The 26,451-nt window shown below is 52.0% G+C and overlaps 1 protein-coding gene across 3 annotated transcripts; it reads left to right on the plus strand.

Moving 5' to 3' along the window:
• The first annotated feature begins 3,630 nt into the window (after positions 1-3,630).
• Positions 3,631-26,129, plus strand: MOB3C (MOB kinase activator 3C). 3 transcript variants are annotated; one of them, XM_010408879.4, is made up of 6 exons: positions 3,631-3,891; positions 4,506-4,561; positions 5,027-5,197; positions 11,257-11,756; positions 22,610-22,812; positions 25,993-26,129. In XM_010408879.4, exons 4-6 carry the CDS (start codon positions 11,339-11,341, stop codon positions 26,020-26,022), a joined length of 651 nt encoding a protein of 216 aa, XP_010407181.1. In that variant the 5' UTR covers positions 3,631-3,891; positions 4,506-4,561; positions 5,027-5,197; positions 11,257-11,338; the 3' UTR covers positions 26,023-26,129. The 3 variants fall into 3 exon arrangements, with proteins under 3 accessions (XP_010407181.1, XP_010407179.1, XP_019147152.1); XM_010408877.4 differs by having other exon boundaries at positions 5,034-5,197; XM_019291607.3 differs by lacking the exon at positions 3,631-3,891 and adding an exon at positions 3,985-4,008 and having other exon boundaries at positions 4,511-4,561; positions 5,034-5,197.
• Positions 26,130-26,451: the final 322 nt, after the last annotated feature.

Consider the following 26,451-nt stretch of genomic DNA (forward strand, 5'->3'; position numbering starts at 1 on the left):
CCACCCATGCTGCAGAAACCAGCGGCGATCGTGGCTGTGTAGCTTCTCCAGTGCCTGGGATGCACTTGTGTGTGAACTGTGCTGCCTGGCACAGCCTCAGCATGGGCTGACCACGGGCATGGATGGGCATTGCAAGCTGCAGAGTGGACGCAGACCCCCGGGACTGTCTGGCTTTGTGCAAATCAGAGCTGTGCCAGTTTTAAGCCACTAAAAACTCACATAGAATTTGTAAGATTTGATGCCCTTAGGATCTGCCCTGAGCCTAAGGGCTGGTGAAAAATAACGCTCTTAGGCTTGGCATGGGAAGAGATGTAAGAGAGAGAGAAGGTGGCTGTGGGACTCATGTGCCATCCAGCCACTAGAGGGAAGGTTTGTCTCCTGATTCTGAGCTCTGGGCACACACGCAGCTTGCCTGAGCCTGTCTGCTCAGCTCTGTGAACTTCGTGAGTTGCGTGCTGAGAACCCTTTAAATGCCCAGGCTGCTCCTGTATGGTCCATAAAGAGCTGGGCTGCGCTGAGTTCAGCCCACAGTTCTGCCAGCCCCCTGTCCTAGATCCCACCTGAGCTGCTTCGGGGAGGGCAAACATCCTGCAGTAGTTTCCCAGCATGTTTTGCTGATTGCCAGTCATTTTTGGGCCAGGATCTTCCCAAGATGGACGTGTCTGGTTTTTAGCCCTCAAATGGGCACTTTCAGAGAGAAGAAGCCCAAGACTCCCAGTGGCCCCATGTAAACTTCAGCCCCTGCAGCATCCTGCAGCAAGGACTTGCTGGCAGAAACAGGTACTGTAGGAGCCCCCTCAGTGCTGGCTGTGCTCTGCCTCCAGCTGGAGGAGAGCCCAGGGCCGGGATGTGGCAGGAATTCCCGCTAGGAGTGCTGGAGCAAGCTTTGCAGGCAGAGACCCATTGTTACCAGCATCTCAAACCTCTGGCTTGCCCACCCGCCCCTGACATCCTGGGAGACAAACCCAGAGCCCGTCCTGCTCCCCGGGGAGGAAGGTGGCAATCAAGGAAGTGCAGATTGACAGGCGACGTTCTTACCCTCACTTAAAATGATGACTCCAGTGCTTTTTCATCGGCACCTGGCTTTTTTCCCTGTACCGTAGAAAATGGCAAGACTCCAGTGCCCTCTGATCTACGGCTGAAGAAATTCTCACTCCCTGACTCGTGAGTTTATGCAGGACATGGTGGAGCAGAGCAGGGGAACTGACTGTTCCTGACGCTGCATTAGCTGAGGCCAACTTTTCTGGGCACGTCCTTGTCCCCCCTTGGAACAACCAGAGCAAACCCACTGCTCCCTTTGCAGTGACTTCTGGTGTGCACAGGCATTCAGAGCCTTCAAGCCCTGCCTGGGAACAAGCATCTCCCCGGCTGCGGCAGGGGCTGTGCCGGTGCGGTGCCGTGCAGGGCATTGTGTGAGAGCCCAGCCTAGTGGTGGGGGCTGGCAGGGGGCTCCCCCACCCTCCCCCCAGTGCAGCCGTGTCCTGACAAGTCTTGCGAAGCTGCTTCGCTGCCCTGGGCCTCTTCCCGTGACTGCCCGTGAGCTCCGATGGAGCCGCCCAGTGCTCCGGACTCGCTTCCGTCCCTGCTTCCTTCCCCGCGATAAATTCAGCCATGCACCTGCCTTCGGGAGCGAGGCCAGCATTCCCCTCTTCCTTCCTCCAGGGCAGACAAATGCCCTCTTCACAATAACACATCCCTCCTTCCCCAAACCTGTCCCTCGGAGCTTTTCCTCTCTCCCAATAGATTCCTGCTTCCCTCCCCACAGCTGGGGCACCGGCTAGCTCCGGGACCGTGGGCTCTTTGCTCTGTGACGTTTCCAAAACCTCATGCAAGGGGGTAACTCCTGAGCAGGAGGTGCTGCTCACCCCTGTGGACTTGTGGGGCTGCAGCTGATGTAACCCCAGCCCTTGTGCTGTTCTCCCGGCCCCTCTGCCGTGGCTCCAGACTGCTGAGGGTGGGAGCACCCCATCTCTCCTCCAAGTATTTTGGCTCCATCTCACCTGGATGTAAATCCTGGCTATGAGTTGCCTTTGGGATCTTTGCTATTTGGCCAAGCCTCTTCACTTCTGGATTTCTGCCCATTTTTTGCTGAGATTTCAGTTGAAAGTTTCCTCCTAGCTTGGCATTTGCTGTTGGGAGTTACATCTGCTCCACAGAGCTCCACCTCCAGTTCACAAGATCTGAGGACATTCTGTCGTTTGCTGCATCCCTTGGAGAGGAGCATGGGCACGAGTCCCCAGGATGGAGGACAGCAGAGCTGCTCAGCCCTTGCTGGGACTTGGGGTGGCTGTAATGTGCAAGAAGGGAGCATCCAGCATTTGGGATGAAGAAAGGCTTCGCCTGAACCTGCTGGAGCTAGGAATGGGGCTGATTTGACAGTGACCAGGAAGAGTCTGCTGGATTACTTGAGCTTGATCCTGAGTTTAGGGTTGTTACTTTGGCCTGAGAATACCTGCAATGACTGCGAGAGATTCACTCATGAGCAGGGCAAGGCTGACGCGGAAAAGGCTCAGCCTTTTCAGCAGGTCCTGGGGAGGATGCACACACAGAGTCGAGCTCTGAGGTTATGGCTGTGGTACTGGGTTAGCTGATGATGGTGGTGGTGGGAAGCAGCTGGGCAGATGAATTTGACAGCTTGTGCTTCCCTCCTGCCTCAGGAGCTGTGCAGGACACTTCACCTCAAGGTTTTACCTTTTCTGAAGGTGTGAGACACCTCAGCCATCTCATGCTGTAGTGGATGCAGAGCACAGGTGAATCCTGCATGTCCTTGGTGTGTCCTTCTCCCTTCACCTGCTTCAGGACCTGCCCTTCAGCCATGTCCCAGATGGGGATAGGCAGAAAAGCAAGGGGCGTCTGGGGTGTGCAAGCTCCGATTCCCTTCAGCTCCAGTCAAAAGTGATCCACCAGTGGCTGCTGCCCAATGAAATGGGCCCTAATTTTCTTCTTCACTTCTAATAAGATGCTGCTGCAGGTGCCAAAGAGTTTCTATTGCACCTGCACCAAACAAACTTCAAAGAGAGAGGGAGGAAAGGAGAGCAAATTCCTTGCAGGGCTGGGCTGAGCTCCCTCGTGGCTGTTTGGTCCAGGAGGCTGCTGGATGAACTTATTTTTAAAGACTGCCTCTGAACATTGTGCCTCGAAGATCAAACCCTGGCATCACCTGCAGCTGAGAAGCTGGGGGTGGGAAGGAGGGGGGGAAGGAATCTGGATCCTGCAGAGACACATTCTGCTGGATGCACAGGCTGCACGGGGTCGCGAGATAAATCCCCAGCTGCAGCAGTAGGGGATGCCAGGCAGGGTTCAGAGAACCAAACCCTCATCCTAAACCCTCCAGCTTTATGCAAACGTGCCCAGCAGCCACGTCTTTCTGCCGTCTCAGGCTGCTGGGCTTGTGGTTTCCTTTCTCACACTGCTGCTGCTCCTTACCCCACCTTGCCCTGTGCCCCACTCCCCAGCTCGCCCCATCACCTGCAAACGCTTGGCTTGACCGGAGTTTAACACACATGTAAGAAAGCCCAGAAACATTTCCCTCGCTAGAACTGTCCCGGTGCCAAACAATTTGCAGACGTTTCAGTAAGGCCAGAGCATCACATCTCATCCCCAGGGAGCGACACGTCACCGTGCCAGGAAGGGAACGGTGAGTGCCAGGGCCATGCTCTGCCTCCCCCTGCTGCGACAGCCACCAGCATCACCCGCGGGGTGCACACCGGTGTTACACCCCCACCCCGGGGGCTGACCCCAAAGCAGAGCCCGGCTCCTGCCAAGCCATCCCACGCTGGCTGGCCGCTCCTGCCGGCGCCGAGCGTGCTGGCTCAGGCTTGCCTTTGCTGAGCAGGATTTAAATACCGCAACGCGCTTCAGAACTCACCCCACCTCCGACAGAGACGGAAAGTAAGTGCTCTGTGCAGAGAAAGTTTTCCTCTTTCTTTCTCTTCCCCTCTCTCCGGCTTTTCTGTTTTGGATGGCATCCAGCTTGGCCTGGCATGGAAACCCCCGGCTGTTTTTTGTGTGCGTGCAGAGCGGGGAAGGATGAAGGGAGAGGGACTGTGAAAAGATGGGGGGAGGAGGGGAAAACACTCCGGGATTTCATCTCCTTTCCCCAGCTCCCTGCTGTCCTGTGAAAGCCGGAGCCAGCCAGCGGCACGGGACTGCACGCCAAGAAGGATCTCAGCATCCAGGAATGGTGCGGGGGTGTGGGTGTGTGTGAGTGCCCACCCATGAGCCTGCGAGCCCACGGCGGCGGATGGTGGGGGCTGGCGGGCCCGCTTCCAAGCGGGTTTTCCAGGGACAGCTGGAGCTGCCGGCAGGGTCAGGATGTGACATCACTGACCGGAGAAAAACCCTCGGCCCCCGGTTTCTCTAACGAAACCCCCGTGAGCGCTGGAGCGAGGCAGTTCTCCCTGCTGCTGCTGCTGCGATCCCCGAACTGCCAGCAGTCCCGAAAGAGAGCCTGGCTTGGACTTTTATCTTTTTAATATTTTTTTTTTTCCTTTTCCCCGAATAAGAGCAGAAAGTGCAGCGGAGGGATTTGAGACTGGAAGCCGCCGTGCCGGGGGATGAGGTGAGTCCTGGGGATGTAAAAAGCCAGCGCCGCACCGCTGAGGATGCTCCTGGGGTGCTTTTAAGCACGAGATGGGCAAGACCTGGGTTGGCATTAGCCTGGGAAAGAGCAATTTTTCACCCAGGCGGGCCATGGACGCCTGCAGAAGGCTCTTCCCCTTCCTCTGGGGTGTCCCAGCTCAGCTGCCAGTGTGTAAATACCAGGGAGCCTGTTTGGGGATGCTGGGCGGGGGTCCATGCAAATGGCCGGCAGAGAAAGGGGGACAGGCAGGGGAAGGGGGACAGGCAGGGGAAGGAGGACAGGCAGGGGAAGGCAGCACACGCGCTTCCCGAACGGGACAGCCCCGGCAGCAGCTTTGCCGGTGTCGGAGGGAGGGTGGAAAGTTGTGGGTGGAGAAACTGGGTGAGAGCAAGCGGTGGAGATGGGGTTTCAGCAGCTGGCTTATCTCCTCTCTTCTTCCCTGAGCTTGCAGGCCTGGAGCTCCCGGTGTTTGGAATTACGGCTCTGACAGCAGAGTAATCACCCTTGGGACTGAATTGGAGCTGTTGGACACCACTGAGGCCATTGGACACTTCCTTGCAGGGCTCGCAGCAAGTTACTGGTAGCAGCAGCGAGATCTCAGCCCCCGGGAATGAGGTACCCCAAAAAGCCCCCAGCCCCAGTGGGTATCACGCCTAAAATGAGAGGGACATGCTGCCTCTAACCTGGAGAGATGGTGCTTTGCTCTTCTGCTTGGAGGTGTCTTGTGTGACTCGGGAAGAACTTTTTTGGTGCCTTTGGGCCAGAGAGCTGCTGTTCTGCCAGTGGTGTGGCAGGGAGGCAGGGCAAGGAGCAGGACAGAGCAGAGGGACAGTGGGGACAGCTGTGGGGTGGGTGTCAGCGGTCCCGTTCCTGGAAGCCATTCAGGTCCGTTTTTCACGAGCTGGGGATTTCCAAGCACCATGTGAGTTAGGGGAAGCACCAGCACAGCTTCCCACTTGCAGCTGTCCCCAGCTGGAGTGTGGGGGTCTGAGTCTGCTCTGCTCCAGGGATTTGTGCTCATGGATGCTCTCACGGGTCTCTGCGGCACCAGGGGAGTTTGCACAAGGAGGGTTTGGCAGCAGGGAGATGCTGCTGAGAGCCCAGGGCTTCTCTGAAGCTCCCCCAGCCCGTATGCTGGGCCTTGATTCCCCTCCTTGCATCTTGTCTTGGCTCATTTCCTGGAATTTTCTATCGTTTGGGTTATATTTGGGATCAGCAGCCAATAACCCCGTTTCTCACGGACAGCCCAGCTGGGCCTTGGCTCCAGCGGGAAGCACAGAGAGAGTGGGGCCAATGCCCCAGCAGTCTGCTCCCCAGCACCCTCCTTCTGCAGCCCTCCCTTCCTTAGACAATTACAAGGCTGGAAAGGCTGGAAAAGAGGGAATGCGCTCCCTTCCCTGGAAGCACCATTAGCCCACAGTCCCTCCCTGGGTCAGGGCTGCAGTGGCTGCAGTTCAAGGGTTGCTTGGGAGAAGCAGCCTCGGTCTTTGGGGCATGAGTCCCAAGAAGTAGCTCTGGTTGCAGAGGTGCTCTAGGACAGGCTGAAGACCAAACTGCATCTGGACTTCTTTGGGGCTTGAAGGGAAACTAAGAGGGCTGCTTGCTGCTGACTCCTCAGCCAGGCAGTGGGGCTTCCTAGAGCAGTGAAAAGCCGGCTGGGGCCAGCAGGTTTCTGGGCAGACTGTCCATCTGGAGGCTGTCTGTCTGTCTGTCTGTCTGTCTCCGGGCTCTGGCACATGGTGGCCGAGCTGACGCTGTCCTGCTCCTCCATCTGCGATGGGGCTGGGAAGGGAATCCCATAAAGCGGAGGAGCAGTAGATATGTGGGTGCCCCAAAGGCAAGGTCCCCCAGGGAAGCCCGAGGGGAAGTGCAGAGCCGGTGGTAATTAACTTACACTTTGCTCTAAGGCGCCTGGAGCTGGACAGGGCTGTGCTCTGCCTCCTTGGCCTCTTCCCAAGGCGTGGGAGCTGGAGTCTCCCTGCAGGCTGCCCACAGCGCTGGACCCCTCGTTGTGCTCCCCAGTGGTCGCACTGCCCACGAGGGTTGGAGCGTGCTGCTAATGCTGCAGCTTCCAGGCAGATGCTCCTGCAAGCATGGCACTGTCTCAGGATGGGTCCAGGGAGGATGCACTTGGCACTGGAGCCATGGGAGGTACTGGTGTTGGAGCTTTCCTCTCTCCTTACCCTTCACGGTCATTAGTGCTTCCCAGGGACACTTGCAAAGCACTTTTCCCCCTGAAGCCTTTGCTTTTGCAGCCCTGAATACAAAGGGAGCCTGGGGAGGGAGAGAAGTTTTGAAATTGGGGACACCGAGGCAGGGAGCCAGGGATCATCACTGTGACCATCCTCCAGCAGTCTGGCAGTGCATCTGTCTGATCCTTCCTGCTGGTTTTCCGACCAAAGCTTATTTGGGGCCAAAACCAGAGGTTTTCTTTGGTGACCTTGCCCCCACGCCTGCAGCACTGGGGGGAGGAACCCCTCTCCCACAGCTCTGCCTGCTCTCCCCTTTTGTTTTGTAGTTTCTAAAGAGACCTTTCAGAGTTGTTTTTAATTTGCAACAAAGCCATCGCCTTGATGTGTTCCTCTGTGGTTTTCAAATGATAAGAAAGAAAGAAAGAAAGCAAGCTAGTTTAGATAAAAAACAAAACCAACCCTCAAATCTGAAATTAGCGGCTCAGTCTGACCCTGAACTTGCATCCCGCTCATCCAGTTAATTTCCTTTCGTCTCTGGACTTGCCAGCGATCTAGGACATCAGTTTTTCACGTGTCTGTGCCTGCTACCTCCCCAGCAGCGGCTCTGCCTTGTCCTTGCACAGCTTAACCCTGTGCTCGTTTGGTTCTTGCTAAACCCCACTGAGTTTTGATTCTGCTGCTGCTTTTAAAACCAGCAGGACTGCAGCCAGCAGCAAAAACAGGGGCAGGACTGAAGCCCAGCAGCCTTCATGGGCAGGGATGGGATTTTGTGGCCACTCAGCTGGGTTTGTAGCCAAGCTCCTCAAAGCCAAGGCTATTTTTGGAGTGTGGATGGGGTTAAGCACTAAGGATGCCATGGCGTGGATGTCCCATGGGAAATGGCAGTCTCTTTCCTCCCAGAAGCTTCGCTCATCCTCTTCCAGCCATCCTCTGTGGGGACACAGGGTGACAGCAGGGAAAGTCTCCAGCTCCACCTACTTCACCCCTTGTCCACTCCCAAGCATAGGATGAGGTTTGATTTGGGGGTTTGCAGATACTTCAGAAAGGGATTTGTGGACCCCTGGAGTGCCAGCACCACCCCATGATGGGAACTGTGGCGTGGGGAAGGGGATTTGCAGCCATTGCCAAGGTTCCTCTTGGAAAAGCTTTGATTTTGGATGTGGGAACTGAAGGCAGAGACCTGCAGGCTGCTGCTGTGGCGCTGGCCCAGGCCCTGCCCACGCCGGCTGGGGCGGGATCTGTATGGTCATGTTGTAGGAAGCTGCTGTCTAAGCTTGTTGGATGGCAGCTCACCCTTAGGATTTCCCAAAACAGGCAGTGTGAGTAGCGATTAGGACTTGGACGGGTCTCCTGCCCCACCCCAAGCCCCAGTGGACCACAGCATGATTTCCAGGAACACAACAGCTCTGAACACCAGACTCAGCTGATGTTGGAAGATCTCCCATTTTCCGTCTCTTTACATGGATCTGCCCCAAATACTTGGTCAGTGATGGAAGAGCACCGGTCGGGTCGGATGCATAAAGGTGGAAACTGGGAAAATCTGATTTTGCATTGGCTGAGGCCCTTTTCCACCAGTTAGACTCAGGATGTGTCTGGGTCCATTCAGAGAGGATTTTGCTTTTCTTCCCAGAAAACAGGTGGGTGCTGAGTCTCTGCCTGAGGGGAATTTGAGGCATTGGTGACTTTGCAAAGCCTGTTTGCTCCGAGCTGGTGCATCCCATCTCAGCGCCCCAGCTCCAAGGGCCAGAGCTGGGATTTCATGTCCTGGTCCTGGCCACCACTGCTCCCATCCTTCCCTCTACATCAATCTCTCTGGGCACTGAAAGCTCTGGAGCGAGACAGAGAACAAATCTGTTCTTTGGCTCAGTGCCTCTCTCTGCTTCTTCAGGTCATAAATCCCAGGATGTATTTTTGGCTTTGTATTAAATGTAATTTCTGGAGAACATTTTTCTCCAGTAAAGATTAACAAGGCCTTTTAATAACTTGATTTGGTAGTGGTGATGACGAGGATCCTGAAAGGAAAACTGCTGCCTGGGGAGCAGAGAGGCTGCAGTGCCATGCTGGCATCCTGCAGGCTCAGGGACAGGTCAGCTCCCAGCACTTGGGCAGCAATGGGTTTTAGTCCCCATTCCCACTCTAACAGAGGCATGGTAGGAAAACATCTGGCAGATGTTTAGCGGGTTTGTTGCTCTTTTTTTTTGTTCTGATGGTGCTGAACCACGAAGCGCATTCCCACCTGCCTGATGAGTGAGAGCAGCTTGCAGGGTAACACAGACACCCAGCTGTGGATGATGCAGGGATGCAGTTGTAGATGAGTTACAGGTCTGGCTTCAGCAGATGAGGTGTTTATTTCCCAGTCGGTGTCTCAATATTTGCAGAGGACTTGCAGTGTGAGGCACTCAAAGAGAACTGATTTCACTGCTGTCAGCCCCTGCAAGTGACATGTTTGATGGGTTGTCATCTGCCAGGGTGGCTGCTCATCACCATGGAACAACCCAGTCTCTGCATGGAAGAGTCTGCAAACAGCAGCAGCTCCTGAAGCAGAGCAGATGGAGCCGAGGCCAGCAGGAATGGTGACACAGAGAAATGTCTGTTGGCATGACTTCCCTTGTTGAAATTCCAGGGAAACCTGGCTCCAGGGCCAGGCACTGCTCAGCCCCATCATTCCTACTTTGCACTACCGGCAAAGCCTGCTGAGTGCCTCATCCCGAGGGTATCCCAGCACTTCCTACATTACTAGATTAGGATCCCTGTTGCAGTAGTTATATATCAATATATATGTATGCATACATATTTTTGAAAGTGTTACGTGTTAGCAAACTCCCCAGAAGGCTTTTTTTAGCGGTGTTATCAACAGGATGTGCTTGAATATGTGGAATCCAGGAAGTCCTGGATAAGGGCTTTTCTTTATAGCCTCACTGTGCCCAGAGACCCCTGGCCTCCCGTGGGATCCATAAGGACTGCTGTAGCACATTCCCTAGGGACAGATAGGAGTCATGACATCATGCTGCCTTCATTGGCTGGCATTTTGGAGAGATTGTGCTCTTTTTTTGAAGCTCTTTGCCATGGGTGGAGCCAGTTGCTTGGAGCAGGGCAAGAAAAAAGCATCCAAGAAAAATCCCCCTGAAGCAATACATGAGGGTGACAGGGATGTGGCCATTAAAGTCGAACCCAGCCACATGAGATGGGGAAGGTCTCCCAATACCCTGGTTTTGAAGCCATACTGCATAACACTGTGTGATGGCTGTGACCCTCTCCATGGGGCAGAAAGCACCTAAAACCACACATTTTCGGGACTGAGTTTAGAAAACAGAGTTTAAATAGAAGATTTTGGCTAAAGTTGTCTTTTAATGATGAAGGTTCATCCAAGGTTTGCAACATTCCCTCCTGCTGTGACTTTGGGTCAGTCACTTCCCTTTTCCATAAATATTTTCCTTCCTTTTTCTTAACTGCTTCTCCATCTCCTCCCATCAGGGGGAGGCTGTTGGAGGACTTTCTCTTCCCTAAGCCTCAGCAAAGCATTTAGCACAAGGAGGCCTTGGTCTCACATTAACATCACTGGCGATTAGTGCAGGTAACGAAATGCACAATTCCAGCCTGTCCAGGACAGCCTGGGACGGATGGGATTTCCACTGGATTTGAGAGAGGAAAAGGAAAATACTTCAGCCCTCATCTGTGCTGCTAATCTTGGGCAGGAAGGGGTGAGCTCAGCACTTTGCTGAGCTCTGGAGTCACCCAGAGCATCAGCTCCACCACCCCAAGGGCTGCCGTGTGCATTGTGTGCATGCCTGGAGAGCTGGCGGCATCCTGGCAATGTTGTTCTGCTGTGCTGGGCTGCGTTTCCCTTCTTCGGATGTGGGTTTTGTTCTTTTGGACAAACACACCGGGCAGAACAACAAAAATAATCCCCCCCTTTCCCACTGATCCTGGCTCTGGGGCTGTGTGAACCAGCAGCCAGCTGCAGTCGCAGCGTGGTCCCCGGGACGTCGCCTGCCAGCCACTGCTGCAGGGTCAGGGGTTATTTGTACTGAGAAGTCCCTGGGAAAAAGATGCTTCCTCTTTGCCAGAAAGGGAGAAGGCCACCAGGGTGGGACTGCCTGGGCTGGTGAACTCTGCTGATATCATGGCTCTCACTTTATTGCAGTAGCTTTTACCTCCAGGTAAAAGCCTGGAGGGAAGAGGATGGCTGGAGCCTGGTGAGATCCTGAGGTGCTCAGGAGGGAGCAAGGGCTCTGTCTGCCATCAAGCCTTGCGTGGGGCACAAGTGGCAGGGCTCACCCTCTCCAGTGCCAGGAGCTGCTCTGTGAGGTGGCAGCAGCTGCTCCAGCTCACCTTGGTGGGTGTGGAGGGGCCAGAAGCTCACTCCAAATCTCTGTCCCCATGTCCTGTCAGAGCAGTGGGGTCAGCCAGCATTCTGGTGGGAAGCCCTGCACATGCAGCTGTCTTCATGTGTGACTGAAATGTATCTCTTTCTCCTCGCAGAAGCCTCCACCCCTGAAGACCCCAGCCTTGGGTTTCATGTCGCTCTGAGCCTCTGCCCTCACCCTGTCTGGCCCTGCCCGCAATGGCCCTGTGTCTCAAGCAAGTCTTCAACAAAGACAAAACATTCCGTCCCCGAAAGAAGTTTGAGCCGGGCACGCAGCGCTTTGAGCTGTACAAGAAAGCCCAGGCCTCGCTCAAGTCTGGGCTGGACCTGAAGGCAGTGGTGCAGCTCCCTCCTGGCGAGAGCATCAACGACTGGATCGCCGTGCACGTGGTGGACTTCTTCAACCGCATCAACCTCATCTACGGCACCATGTCGGAATACTGCACGGAGAGGAGCTGCCCCATCATGTCCGGGGGGCTCAAGTACGAGTACAGGTGGCAGGATGACAGCAAGTACAAGAAGCCGACCAAACTGTCGGCTCCACAGTACATGTGCATGCTGATGGACTGGATCGAGATGCTCATTAACAATGAGGACATCTTCCCCACCAGGATAGGTGAGTGTGCTCTGGTTCCCTGCAGGAAGGCTGGGTTGTAACTGGTGCAGGTTCCCAAACTGCTGGTGCACCTCAGTGCTGGTATTTGATGAACTTTGCAATTCCAAGTATTGTGGCCTTTCCCGTTCCAGGTGTTCCTCGGTGTCTGTCCCACACCCTTTTGCTGCAAACTGAATTTGGGATTTCTCATCCTGCTACTAGGGGATGTGGAACACAATGTTCTCCTTTTCTGGGCTTGAACTTATTCTGTGTTTGTGAGAAATAAAGGCTGGTAGGTCATTAGCTTCCTTGCCTTTCCTCAAGAAGTTGAGCTGCAGAGCTGGTTAGAGGTGGTCATCACATGCCTGCTCTTCTCTCAGCTAATCAACTCAATTTCTTTCTGGTTTTCCATGTAGGTTCATGGTCCCAAGGTCCAACCCTTGTCCAGTCTTGCTGCTTCACTCCTCAGATGCTTTCCATCTCACCCCTGATAATACATCACATCTTGCTACATAGCTGAGGCACCGCTTGAGCAGAGATGCCCATCCCCAGGATGTGGCCTTTCCACTGCCAAGGCCCAGGGTGTGTAATACACCTCTTCAAAACGTTTGGCCTTAGTAGCTTGCAGCTACTGCCAAAGGCAACAGAGCTTGCAAACTAACCCCTCTGCTGCTGACCTGCAATGCTCAGCAGCTGCCAAGGCTGATATTAGCTGCTACTTGGCTGGTTTTTTGTCATTTGGGGAGATGAGTTCAAGGGTTGGAGCTGATGTGGCTTCCAGAATCTCGGGTCGTGCCTTGGAGTGGTTGTTTTTCAGATGGAATATGAAGCTACTTGAAAGTGAAAAAGGATTTAAGGGGTTTGGGGGGAAAAAGGCATAGCTTTGCAAGTCTGCTTGACCTTTTTTGTTTGCCAAGGAGACAGAGCTGTATGAAATCAGTGCAGCTTATGATCAGGATTTTCATTAATGTGCTGGGAAACATTGAAGGAACTGTTCTGTGTGGGATTGCTGGCATTACTCACTGTTGTAGCCCCATTTGGCTGTGCTGTACATGTAGCTGTGTGTCTTTTAAAGGAAAGTCTCTGGCCCTTGGAGTCTGAGAGGGGTCGTGGGTCTCTGGAAGCAAGAGGGGAGGCAGTGCCTGCAGCCTGGTTGTGCCAAACTATTTTGGCTTTGGGATGGAGTGACCCCCCCAGACCACTGATCTCATCTGGCTGCTCTGGCTTTGCCTGGAGTTTGGGTGGGACAACTCCCTGAAACCAAGACCTGCAGGCACTCCATGCCTTCTTCCCCTCGATGGTAGTCTGGGACAGGCAGGGAGGGTAGCACAGTGCCAGATCCTCATGCTGGAGGACAGGCAGGATGCCTTTGGGGAGTGTGTGATGTGGCTTGTCCCCAAGGAAAAGATCTGCACGCCATTAAAAGCAGAGGCACAGCTGTGGATTTACTCTGTTTTCCCTCCTGACAGAAAGGAGAGTGTCCTGATCCAATTCCATGCTTTCAGGTGGGATTTAGCATGTGATGCTGCTTGACACTGCTCTGGGGAGTGAAGGTGTACAGGGAGTCTTAACTCTGCAGAAAGCAGGCAGCCATGGGGGGGACACTGCAGCACCCTCTGCTCTCCCATATCTCTCTCTGAGGTACAAAAGCCTAATACAGTCATGGCTCTGGTGGTTTTCAACTCATTTCTGGCACTTCCCCCTCTGAATTGGAGCACATCCTGATGTGGGTAGGGATGCCTCTGGTTTCCACTTCTCCTTTCATTTCAGTGTGGGGGCAGTTCTGGGTGAGATCCAGGCTGACTGTAGGTGAACATGGCTCAAATCCATTTTTTTTCCCTTCCAAGGCTGTTCCTGGGGTTCCTTTTCCAAGCCCCTTTGTTGTGAGGACCCTTGAATGACTTCAGTCCCCGTGTCAGCATGTCTTGGTGGTTTTGGCCTCACACATGTGAAAGGGAGCTCAGGCTGAGGTTGCACTCTAAAACACATGAAAGGCTGCTGGGGGAGCCAGGGGGAGGAGGGAGCTGGTGGCACTTTGTCATCAGTGTGTCCCCAATTATCTGCCTTTCACTGGCCTGTCTTGTTCTGTGGGTAATTGCTTGGCAGCTCTGGCATTTCAGAAGATGGAGTGTTTGGCTGAAGGGAAATGCACTGGATGACAGAGGAGGCTGGGCAGGATGTAGGGCTCAGGGACAGTGGCCAGGGTGACCAAACGGAGGTGCTTAACCACTCTCCTAAAGAGCAAGCCCTTGGGAAAAGACCCAGGGCAAGGGGAATAAGGCACTGTGAGGATACAGAGGAGATGTGAGCTGTTTTAAGGAGGAGAAAGGAGCTTGATGAGGTGATGAGGGGAAATTACAAATGTCATGCTTTGGAGTTGTGGTGAGACTTTTGGATGTTAGCAGCAGAGATGGGATTTAGCATGAAGGTTTGTTTCACTCCTGCTTGTGCTGGAGAGGTCCCTGGGCACAGCTGCCCACCACCTCAGCGGGTGTTTCGTGAGCTTTATGCATCTCAGCTTTCCCTCCTGGCCCCTTTTTGCCATGTGCAGTAAAGCTGCCCCAGAACAAAGATTTCCCTGGCTAAGGCCACCTGACCGCAGACAAAACAGACTTTTCTCTTTTCTAAATTTGTTTTTCTTAGACACAGCAAGTGTTCCCCAAACTCACAAACATTGTCTGAGGCTAACCTCAGCATCCTCCTCCATCCAAGAGCTACACAGCCTGAAGCAGCACATGATTCAACAGGGCTTGCTCGTAGGCTCCTGACAGTTGAGAGGCATCTCATGGGTCAGAGGGGGAAAATGGTTCACCCCAGGGTGAGAGGCTCAGCTGGAAATGAGCAGAGATGGTTCACTGGCTTGTGGGCTCACAGGGTCCTTAGGCATCACAGGGGAGGCCTTGGCTGGGGTAAATGGTCACAGCTCCAGTGACCAGAGCAGAGCTGGGCTGATTTGTACATTAAAGCATCTGCTCCTTCAGTACATGTCAGAGGTGGGAGGGGAGCAGACTGACAAACACCTTTGGTTTAGCCAATCTTTGTGATGCAGAGCTCCTTCCAGCTCTGCAGTGAGGCCAGAGGGACAGCTGGCATCCGACATGGCAGGAAGGGAGCCCGACACCAGCAGACAGTTTGTGACTGTTAACCAGCAGGACCACAGCCCTTGGATGGCACCAGTGGAAAATCCCGATGGTGATTATTAACAGGTCTGGGGGGGCTGCCACGCCCCCTGCACAGCAAGGGTTGGGGGAGATACTGTGTCTTCCCCATGCCCAGGGAAATCCACCTCCAGGGCTCCATCCCACTGTCTAATCCCTTCTCTGGAGTGGGAACCTGTTTGTCAGCCAGTTAAGATGACACAAATCCCTCCATGGGGTGAGCTATGCCAGCCTGATGGCTATAAATCTACAGAAGCAGCAGCTTTCCCAGACAACCCATATCATTTTGTGTGTGCTAGTGCTTTGTTTCCACTCTTCCAACCAATGTAGCATTCCTGAAAAACACATTTAAAAGGAGAGCAAGCATTTTTCCCATGCAGGGAGATGAATAAATGATTCTACAGGTGTACTTTCACCAGCTGGTAAAACTATATCAGTAGATTTATTCAGCGAGTGGCTGCATGAACAAATTATCACCTGGAAAATATCATCTCCTCCCAGTAATCGTTCTGCCCTGTGGTGCCTGGTCTTAGAGAGCTGCTGCTGGGCAGTGCTGTGCTGAGGAGAAGGTTGGCTGGATGGGGTTTCCAGGGCCCGTGGCTGTGTCTGCACTGGTCAGCCCAGCATCAGGCTGCTGGTTACACAGGGCCAGGTGTCCTCTCTCAGCACCATCGTGGCTGCTGAAACCTCCCCATTGTTAAACGAGTGCAGACGCAGGGTTTGGAGCAGCCCCAGCGCTGGAAACACCCCGCACTCTCTGCCAGATTTGCCTGTGGCTCGACAGAGAGCACCGGCCACAGGAGGTTTTGTAACAGTTCTTGGAAAGCTTTTCAAAACTCAAGCCTGTCATTCAAGCACAGTCCCAAAACAATTATAAAAACCAGAGAAAACCTGGTGCGAAATTATCCGATACTTTCTCGCCATAACAACAGGAGAAGAATGTTCAGAATTCAGCTAATTATTGGTGTTCTCTCAGCTGGCTCTTTTTTACATAATTCGGGGGTTTTTTTCCCTGTTTTTTTCTTCCAAAATTAATACCACACCAGCTTGCAGCTGCCATCATGCCATTAGTTTTAAACAGGGCTTTAAAGACTTATTTTTAGGAAAAATGAATCACCGAACACCACGGTGGCCAAAATGAAATTGAGAAATAACAACAACAATTCATCACGAAGTTCACTGAATTACTGCATTTGAAGAGGAAAAAAAATACAATTGCCAAGAAGCAAAATAGCTTCCCAGCACTGATTCACCATGAAAAATTTAAATTGGCTGGTGAATGAGTGTCAAGCATAGGAGATGGCAGGAAGGATCCAGGACCCATTGGCAGTCCCTTACTGTAACTTTGTTACTTCTTATTTTCATTTCCTTTCTACACATGGTTTCCTTATGTTTTGAAGCAATCAGCACAGAGTGGGGAAAACAGATTCCTTGGAGATTTAAATCGTATCTTGGGATTTTCAAGCAAAACGTCCAAGACAAACTAAAGGTGACAATTCATTTCAGGGCTGTGAGTCACTCTGCTTGGAGTGAAATTGTACCTGCTGTACTTACAGCTTTTGCCTTGGCTTGGAGCAGGGGTAAAGTTCTCCCTTTTCCTCTGCTGTGGATGGTTGCTCTGCTCCCACTCCTGCTGGGACTGGCTGTCTCTGCTCTGGGACAGGTGATGCTCCCACATGCGGGCTGGTCTGTGTGCTACCTGTGATCACAGATGGAAGAGAAGAGCTGACCTTGTGTATAAATCTTTTTCCAGGCATTTGAGCAAGCTCACATTGCATCCTGTGGTCCCCTGCTCATCACTCACAGAACCACAGAATCATTAAGTTTGGAAAAGACCTCTAAGATCATTGAGTCCAGCACTAAAACATATCCACAAGTCCCATATCCACACGACTTTGGAACACTCCCAGCGATGGTGATTCCGCCACTTCCCTGGGCAGTCTCTTCCAATGCCTGACCACCCTTCCAGTGAAGAGATTTTTTCTAATGTCTAAACTAAACTTCATGCAAGAAGGGTCAGAGGGTGGCTACTGCCTGCCAGACCGTGGGATTGTTGTTGCTTTCTCTGAGGTTGCTGGATGGTGAGCAACAGGGAATTAAACGTAAAGGTAATTTCAATGCTTTTAAATCAGCCCAGGTGGGTTTGGTGGTGTTCTGCTGTCCCCATGGGGAAGTTAGAATGGGATGAACTAGGATGGTGTTTATTGGTCCCTGCAGGTGTGTAGGACTGGGGACGGCCAAGCAAACCCAAGCAGCATCACCCTGTTGAGGTGGTTTGTCAAAGCTTGGGGCTCCATCCTGGCTTTCCCCTGGCCTGCTGTATTTCTGCTAAGAGGACATCTCAGCCATGCAGGGTCTGTCCACTAGCCTCATCCCTCTGTCTCATCCATCTGCTACTGTCCCTGGTTTGTGCCATGATGTGCCACGTTCGAGATGGAGCAAGTCCCCTAAGCAAGGGCCACCACTGCCCCACTCTCAAATGCCATTTATTGGTGCATTGGCCACTGATGGGGTCTCTCTGTGCTGGCCATAAGGCTGATCTGCCTGGCCCAGCCCGGCAGGGAGGTGGGAGCCCTGAGGGGAGCAGCTGCCCCCCTCCATGCGTGGGGAATGCTCCCCATCGCTCCACACTCGCTGTGGCAGTGACCCCTCCCAGCAGCCAGAACAGCTCTGGTGGGAAGGGCAGCGAGCTGGGCTGCTCGGCGTAGAGCTGAACACCTGCAAGGGCAGGACCGGCCAGAGATCCCTGTCCCACGGCCTTCCCCTGGCTGGGACGTGCTGGCTGCAGTGTGTGCCTGGTTCCAGGGAGGAGGCACAGCCTGCCCCGGCTGGGTCCCCTCACGTGCTGGAGAGGATGTCACATGTGTTGTCTGCTGGACATCCGCTGCACCAGCAGCACTGACCCGGGGCAAGCCGGATTTATGCCGGATCCTTCTGCTGCTCTCAGATGCAGCCTTTACTGCAGAGCCCTTTTCTTTCAGCTCTGGGCAAGGAGATGGGGAATGCTCCCCACCAGCATGGCCAGTGCCTGCTGGGGCTGCTGTGGGTTGCTTTCCAAGTCACTGGAGATCAGCATCGAGGCACCACTGCTGGCAGAGGCAATCTGCATATCAGATATCCGCCCTGCTTCCTTCCCGAGGGGAAGTGCTTTGATCAGCTGGCACAGAGCCCTGTGCCAGATGCAGGGTCCAGTCAAGCATCTCTAGCCTGTATCGAGGGTGCTGGAACAGGAGACAGACACGGCTGCAGCACAGGGGGAGGAAGCAGGGCCCTTCTGTGCCTCCCTGGGCAGGTGTGCAAGTGAGAGTGTTGCAGGGAGAAAGAGTCAGAGCCGGATCCAAGTGATCCCTGGTCCCCAAGGACCATAGTGAGGGGTGTGTCCTGACATGGGACCTGTAGAAATTCATTAGTGACAGGCAGCCACCACTACAGCCTGGCCATGTCTGGAGGGGACGGCCACACACTGACACCTGGTGATGGACACAAAGACGGGCAGCTCAGCTTCAGCTCCCCGGGGCTTCCGATGTTCCTGGTTCACGTTAAACACAGGGGTCGAGTAGTCCAGAAGTGTGCTTGGAGGTCCTGGCAGCCTGATGGTATCTTTCCACACGTCATTAAGCATAGGAGTTCAGGAGTCCCGTGGTCGCTGATGACCATGAGATTTTAATTAGATAACCTTTCAAGATTCTTTGTAACTCAAACTATTCTTTGATTCTGTGGTTTATGCTAAACCTCTGTTCCCTGATGCCAAAGCTACTTTTGGGAACTCAGAATGTAGCTGGAGGTGTCTCCCCTCTAGGCCTCTCAGCTGCCAGCATGTCCATGAGGACTTGCTGGTGACAGATGTATAAGAAAAGAGAATTTCTGGCTAACCTCAGGACAAAAGCCGTGGAAAGCCACTTGTCACCATCTGCCATGTCTGGAGGTGGCTCATCTGACAGCAGGATCTGCACCATAGATGCTGTCAGCCCTGGGACACTGAATCTGTTTGATCTGCTGTTCACACTCTGATCTTATTTCCTTCTCAGCTCAGGACTGGGTTGAGGATTGCTGCTTTCCTTCACTATCACTCTTTGCAGTTTTGCAATACATTCCTCGTGATGATCAGGTCTGATTTCTCCCTCACTGCCTGCTTTGACCAGGAAGACAGTTGGTGACTGGGACGTGTGACAAACTGGAGGCAGCAAATGCATTTGTGCCTGCTCCTGGGCACTTGCTGAGATCCCAGCTGCTCTCCTCTGGTCCCAGGGAAATGTCAGGCTGTCCAGAACAGTAGATATTCCCCAGCCACAGCCCAGAAATGTGCATTCAGCAGAAATTATTTGCTGTGATGAGCTTCATTAAAAAAAATGTTCTTGACCAGTTCTTCAAAGCTGGTCTGCAGGGGCCACCCTAATGGCATGTCTGAGTCCCCGGCTGGGTGATTCCAGCTTTGATTTGCCCAGCAAATCCTCAGTCAGCACAGGAGGCTCAAATGAAGCCATTGTAAAGCGCCTGACTGCAGGGGAACTCGGAGATCTCTCTGATCCCTGCCTGTGTCAGACTAGCAGGCAAGGAGAGCTCTGTAGCCAAGGGTGCTGGGCAGAAGCGGATTTCCAGTCACATCTCTAAGGTGTTGGCATAGGGACAGCCTGGTTGTACTTTGCCAGATGTGAACACCTTTTCTGGAAAGTTCTAATGGGATCTGTCAGAGCTGGCAGTGAAACAGGTCATGCTGAGGTCCCTGCTGCAGAACAGCCCTGGGGCTGCGGTGTGCTCATGGTTATGCAGAGCAGTAGCCATGAATCAGTCTCAAAACCACCTTTCTGTGTGACGCTGAGCCAAGATCTGTGTCCTTCTCTAAGTCGTGGCTGGGACATCCAAATGTGGCATGAGCACAGATGCTTCAGCCCTGCCTGCTGCTCCAACACTGTGCATGCAGGGAAGGGAGACTGGGCTGTGCTCAGGGTGACTCTGCTTTACACCAAAATAATTTTCTTTTATGAGTTCCAAACCCAAAACCTGCCCAAGCCTGGCGATTGAAAACAGGCTCCACACGTGATGTCGGAAGGACGGAACATTTGCGTTTGCCACCCACGGAGGAGAGGGGCTCGGCACTGCTGCTGGGAAACAAAACTGCCAGGAGCCTTTGGGAAAAAACAGTTTTAATTGCCTAGCAAGGCTGATGAGAAAGATTAAAAGATAAAATTACCATTTGAAATTTTTTAGCTAAGAGATTTGCTGATGCTTTCCCGGGTGCAAAATGTGTGAGCTGGCCATGGTTGAGCAGAGTTTGTTTGGAAGGATTTTCAAGAGGTTATGTGCTGCATTAATAAGAAGCTCAGGGAGGAGGCTGGTACAACCGTGGGAAGGGAGGTTTTTATTTTGTTCTTTGTGTATTTGCATTGAATTGCTCTGGGGAGAGGAAGAAGCTTCAGGAAAACAAATATCAGTTGTTTCATTCTCCTCCTCACTAAAAAGAAGCAACAACCAAAAAGTTTACTGTTTCAAAGCCATGTTTCCTTTAGAGATTTACCCCAAGGTTGCTGGCAGTGATGGTATCACGCCCTGAGATTTTCACTGTGATAGCGGCATATTTTAACAAGGATGGAAATATCCCACTCTGTGTCCTTGTGTGGAACAAAGCTGGAAGTATAGAGCCAGGTGTGGTGGGTCCCATCCTGTGAGGACATCTCAGGCTCATACAGGCACAATGAAATTACAACCCAAAGATCATTAAGATGGGCGGTTTTCTTCCTGATTTAATGCGACATTTTATTGAAATAAGGATCAGGAAAAAGGGAGCAACCCCATCCATTTCTGTTGATGCATCAGGAGTGATGTTTGAGGGTGCAAAGAGGAAGGAAAACAGTATGAGCTGTGCTTTTGGGTTCAGAGGAAGGTATCTTTTCTGCTGGGAGATGGTTTGGCTTTGTTCATGGACCTGGGTAAATACAATTCAACTTCTGCTGTGCCTGCACAGGCTTGTAGGGAAAAGGCAGGCAGAGAGAGCAGAAGGATCTTCTGCCAGATTGCTCTGGATTGAGCTAGATGTTGAGAGTTGTGGCCTCCTCAAATGGATGAGAAATTTTGTCTTCTAGGGCAACCCTCCAAATCCTAAGCCCATGCCTGTGTGTCATGGGTTAGCATAGCTCCAGAAGTGATTCTCTTGCAAAGAGGTGCTTACAGCTTCCTCTATGACCTGACAGAACCGATCAACTGGCTAGTTTGAATACTGACAACTTTTTAAGCCACTTAAAGAGCTTGACACGCCTCTGTGGTCCACATGTAAGAATGAACAAACCCCGGGAAAGCTCTCTCTTGCTTCTGGCCTTGGGACAGGTAACTGGGGGGGGCCCATGCAGCCCAGCAGGGCCGGGCTGGGACACAGCCACCCTGGAGCCATGTGGCCCTGTTCCACCCATGGCCCCCGCCAGCCCTGCTCTGTGCAGGCGGCCCCCACAGCCCTGCTCCGTCTGAGACCGCTGCCCCAATGTCCAGCAAAGATACTGTGACCAACAGCAATAAGCAAACTCCAGCTGTGGGGCCGGGTGAGATTAACCCTTTTTTAGTGCTGTAAGTTTCCTCCAGAAGAGATGAAGCCTGCAGACACTAATCCTCTTCCGAGTCTGAGGAAGAGGGAAGGTGAAGAAAACACCATAGAGACACCAAAGTCAGTTAAGAAGGAAGAGCTGAAACCCTGAGGGAGGAGAAAGAGGAGATGCTTAGAAGCTGAAATTCTGTTGTAAAGCTATGGTGGTTATAGACTATGATATATCAGTACCCGTTGTAATTTCATGAAAGCATGGGGGGGTGGAGCATTCAAATCGCAATTGTGAGCAAAAGTATCTGTGCTGAAACAAGCAAATGACTGTAATTGTGAGCAAAAGTACCTGTGCTGAAATAAGCAAAGGCTGAAGCAGCTGTAATTTGATGAGAAGTTTGAACAGGAAGAGATGGAAGTGATGAGGACTCTTGCTCCAAATGGGAAGGAGAAGACCTCTGTTCCTAGAGATGAAGATGCTCCCAGAGATGGGTGAAGAGAACCTTTGTTTCTGAACAGCTCATCCTTAAAATGGTACCCCGGTAGCTCAAGATTGGACCCTCGAAAGCAGTTGTGGGGAAAGCTGTAAGTCGGGGGAAGGGACTCTCACATGCGAGCAGAGAACCAACCCAGGCAGCTGTCTTGTTGTGACACTGAAGCCATGAGAGAACTTCTTGTGGAGATGTCTCCATAGCATGAGCAAGAGAAACTCCTTTCCCTAAGTGAACTGAAAAGGTAATTGTAGAAGTGGTAAACAGACTGAACATCTCAAGGGTTGTCTTTTTACATTGTCAGTGGGAGAAAGGAGAAAGGTAAGGGGAGGAGAAGTGTTTTGAAGGTGTGGTCTGATTTTTTTTCCTTCCTTTTAGGTCTGTTAATAAACTTCTTTATATTCTTTTAAGTTTTGTGCCTGCTTTGCTTTCTCCTAATTCTTATCTCACAGAAGGTAAATAAGTAAGTGATGAGTATTTTGGACCAAACCACTACACTGTGTGAAATTGCTAGTTGGGCAATGAGGGAATATGTGGGAAGAGCTCGATGACACACTGCTCCAGTGTCACTCTTGGCATTAGCCAAGGGTGTCCTTCCATGTCATCTGTGACTACCTGTCAAGAATAACAGAGGCATTTAAATGCTAACTGGGATTTTTTTGGAAACATTCAAATGGCTTCCAATTTGCTTCTGCTTTGCAGGTGTTCCCTTCCCCAAGCAGTTCCAGCAAGTTTGCACCAAGATCCTCACCCGCCTCTTCCGTGTCTTTGTCCATGTCTACATCCACCACTTTGACAGCATCATCAACATGGGTGCTGAGGCTCACGTCAACACCTGCTACAAGCACTTTTACTACTTCATCAGGGAGTTCAGCCTCATTGACCACCGGGAGCTGGAGCCTTTGGTAAGGATGGCCACGGGTGGGGAGGCGGAGGGTGAGACTGGCATGGGCTGGACACAGCACTCAGGTTGGGGCTGGATTCTAAGCAGTGCTGACCCTCTCTGGACTCTTTTGGCCACCCTACCTCAGACACACAGTCATGTTTTCTGTCCTGGGACTGCCAGCCTTAGTGGTCTAAGAGAGAAATTCCCAGCAGCACCAAGGAAACCATTGACCCGTTCTTTACCTTTGCCTCTGCTGTCATGTCTGTGAATCCCTCTTCAGTACCCTCCGGGCCTCCACAGGGTGGTGTCCCCTTACTGACTTGGTAGCTCTAATGCAATTTCCACATCAAAGTGTTTCCAGCCAGTTCTGCCCACATGGCTTTCAGGAGTCAGATTTGAGCCAAAGTCTCTCCTCCACAGTTTTTCTTTTAGCATTCCCTGCTTGAGATCCTAGTGTGAATTACACTGAGGCTGCAGGAAAGGCCAGCCCTGATAGGACACACAGCTTCAGACAACAGCTATCAAGGCCACGCTGGAGAGGCCTCACTGGAGCTCCCAGTTTCCCAACAGCCTTCCTTAGGAAGCAATTAGCCAGGCAGAAGGTGGCAGTCCTTGAGAACAGCAGGATTGGTGGGAAGCAGAGGCCAGAGAGCCCAGGACACATAAACTAGAAAATACACAGTAAGTTTTGTAAGAGAAGCAGGTTTGTCACAGACGAGGTTGAGTGTAGTCTGACCTATGGAGGACATGTTGCAGTGGGGAGAAGAATTAATAGGAAACCCAGTAGTCTGCATGCTGTGGTAAGGGCTGTGTTGAAGAAAAGGCCATATCCAGCAGCAGAGAGTCAGAGAAGACCAAGAGGATATCCAAGAAGAGTCCCAGCTGCTTGCTTAGAATCTGGAGGTGGGGGAGATGCCCCTGCGCCTAAGTGCTAAGCACTTTACTCCTCTGCTTTCATTTGTCTTAGTTTGCTGCTTGTCTGCTCTAATCATGATTTTGGGGGATGGAGAGATGATGATCTAATCAGGGGAGACTTGAATGACAGCAGTATCAACTTTAATTATTTTGTAGAATTCTATTGTGACATATATTATCACAATGGCCCTCAGCTCCTGAAAATGGCAGCTCAGCATCAGTGTGTCCTCCATCAGTGTTCCTCATGACAAACTTCTTCAGCATGGCTGTACAGTCCATGAAAGTGTCATTCCCTTGGACTGCTGCTTGCTCATGTCAATAATTAACACCTGGTAGCCAAAGCAGAGGCTGACATTGCTAAATGGGCTTTCAATGCCAGTGACTCACATGCAGCATGAGATGATTGATGGGTCTGCATAAATCTCAGGTGAACAGATTCTTTCCATGTGATGCAACCACTGTTAAACTACAAGGAAATGAGACACATTTGCCCTTGGTCTATCTGCGTCTCATTGCCTGCCATCCAAGCCTCAAGCAGACCCAACTACAGGGTTGAGAGGAAGGACCAGGGAGGAGGAAGGGCCTCCTTCCCTCAGGCAGTGAGTTGCTTTAGGTGTATATGAGAGTGTCCTGCAACCAGGCTGCCTCATGAGCCCAGACCACTGTCCTAACTTTGCATTTAGTTAGTCCCCATGAATCCCATGACAGACTTCTAAGCTTTCCTCTGGCTGAATCTCCCTTTGCTGCTTCAATTTCCCTTTTGTCAAGCTTCTGTGGGATGTGATTTCTTAGCAGCAGATCTTGGGAGCTGAGAATGAGATCCTTTGTACGGCAGAACTAGCAAAAGGCAGTGATTCACTCTCTCAGTAAATCAAGGAACATGGGGGCAGAGAGAAGCCATGCACTTGCTTCCTTGATGAGGGCGGCTCGTGGTGCTGGGCTGCAGCACTGGCAGGGGTCCAGCTGCTTATGCACTAAGGCAGAGCTGTGGGGATTTCCTGAATGTGAGGAATGCCTTGGACATTTGGGGCCGGTCTGAGGAGCTCACTGGTGACTTACCAGCCCACTAGTCACTGCAATCCCTCCTGTTCATGGCTGCTTTTGTGCCTGGTGTTGTGCTGGTGGGGTGGGCTCAATGCTGTTGCAAGAGGATGTTCACAGTCCTCTCACCCTCTTCCTTCCAAGATGTTGCAAACATTTCCTGTTTGCAATGTGATTTTGTGGCAAAGCATCAACTTGTCATTTGATGGCCAGGTTCTGCACTTGAGTGATTTTGCATGTTACTTCTACAGGAAAACCCTCTCTTTGCCACTGTCCCTGATGGATTTGAAAAACAAAGTTCTCAGCACTGAAGATCAGAGATTGCTTCTTCTGTCTCCCTTGGTTTTATAACGAAAGGGACTTTTACAGGGTTATTAAAGGGTCATCCTCTTTTCCTAGTTCTTCTTTTTTTCAGAGTAGCATTTTTCATTCTCCATGGACCAGTTCTACTTCCAGTCTATTTTAGGAGTAGATTTTAATGTGCAAACCTTCCTCTAGGGTGCATGAGGGGACCCATGGGCACACACAGATTCACAAGCCACAAACCTTATGAGCCAGAATCACACTTTCCTCACTGCAGGATTTAGAAGATATTAGTTGAGCTTTCTAAGGCAAGGACAAATACCGTCTTCCACCAGCTGAAAGCTGGACACCTTCCTAATGTAGCTGGCATGATGCCATTCTGGCTGAAGAAAAGTCTGTCATCCTAAACAGAGCTTGGTCTCACTGGAAGTTTCCTGTGGCCTCTGTTATTAGCACTCGTTTGCATTGCAGTGCAACTGTGGGATCCCTTGCTGAAACCACAGGTCCTCTGTGTGAGCTGCGGTCAGCTCCTGAAGCGAGAACTGGGAGCAGCTCCATGTCCCATCTCCCAAGGCAGCTGCAAAGAGAGGCTCTGAGAGTGGCATCACCTTGTCTGGCTGCTCTGCAGCTGAGCCAGGAGCGGGACCTTCATCTTTCAACATCTCAGCCAAAGCTCTTTCCTTGGACTGCTCTCAAGGCTAGGGCACAGCCAGAATAACCTTGTGCCACAGAGACTGGGGAGAGTGCCAGCATGGAGCTGCTGAGGCAGCTGAGTTCCCAGGAGGGCTGCCATGGGAAATAGAAAAAGGCTTCCTGAGACTCCCACAATTGCTTCCCTGGGTTGGTTTTGGACACCTCCCAAACTGCCTGACACGCCATGCTACTCAAACCTGTCTTTTGCACTTACTGTTCCTTTCTTTTCTCTCCCCCTTCAATGCAGAAAGAAATGACAGAACGAATTTGCCACTGAAGTCTTCTGGCCGGCGAACTCAGCTGGCTCACTCAGAGTCTGGTGGGACAAGACACCCGGTGGTGGAAGACCTCTTCCCAAGGACTTGCTCTGGGCATTCCAACTCACTGACCTATGAACACTGCAGAAGAGCCTCTTCAGGCCAGGGCTGAATCCTAAGTTTTCCAAGAACCTCTGGACAGATTTTTCTTCTTTTAATAGTTCCCAATCTCTGTTGTATGGTTCCTGTTTTAGAAAGCCACTGACTTACTGGAGAATGAGGCAAGGCTGGTTTACTTTTGCACATTCTGATTTCTAAGACTTGATCCCATGTCTGACGTCAAATTTTCAGAGACCTTCCCTCTTGTTTTGTCCTCAGCTGTAGTGTTCTCCAAATATTTTATTAGCAATTCCTGCCCTTGAGCAGGTCTGGCCTTGGCTACCAAGTAG

Source organism: Corvus cornix, chromosome 8 (genome assembly GCF_000738735.6).
Source record: "Corvus cornix cornix isolate S_Up_H32 chromosome 8, ASM73873v5, whole genome shotgun sequence".
NCBI classification, from domain to species: domain Eukaryota; kingdom Metazoa; phylum Chordata; class Aves; order Passeriformes; family Corvidae; genus Corvus; species Corvus cornix.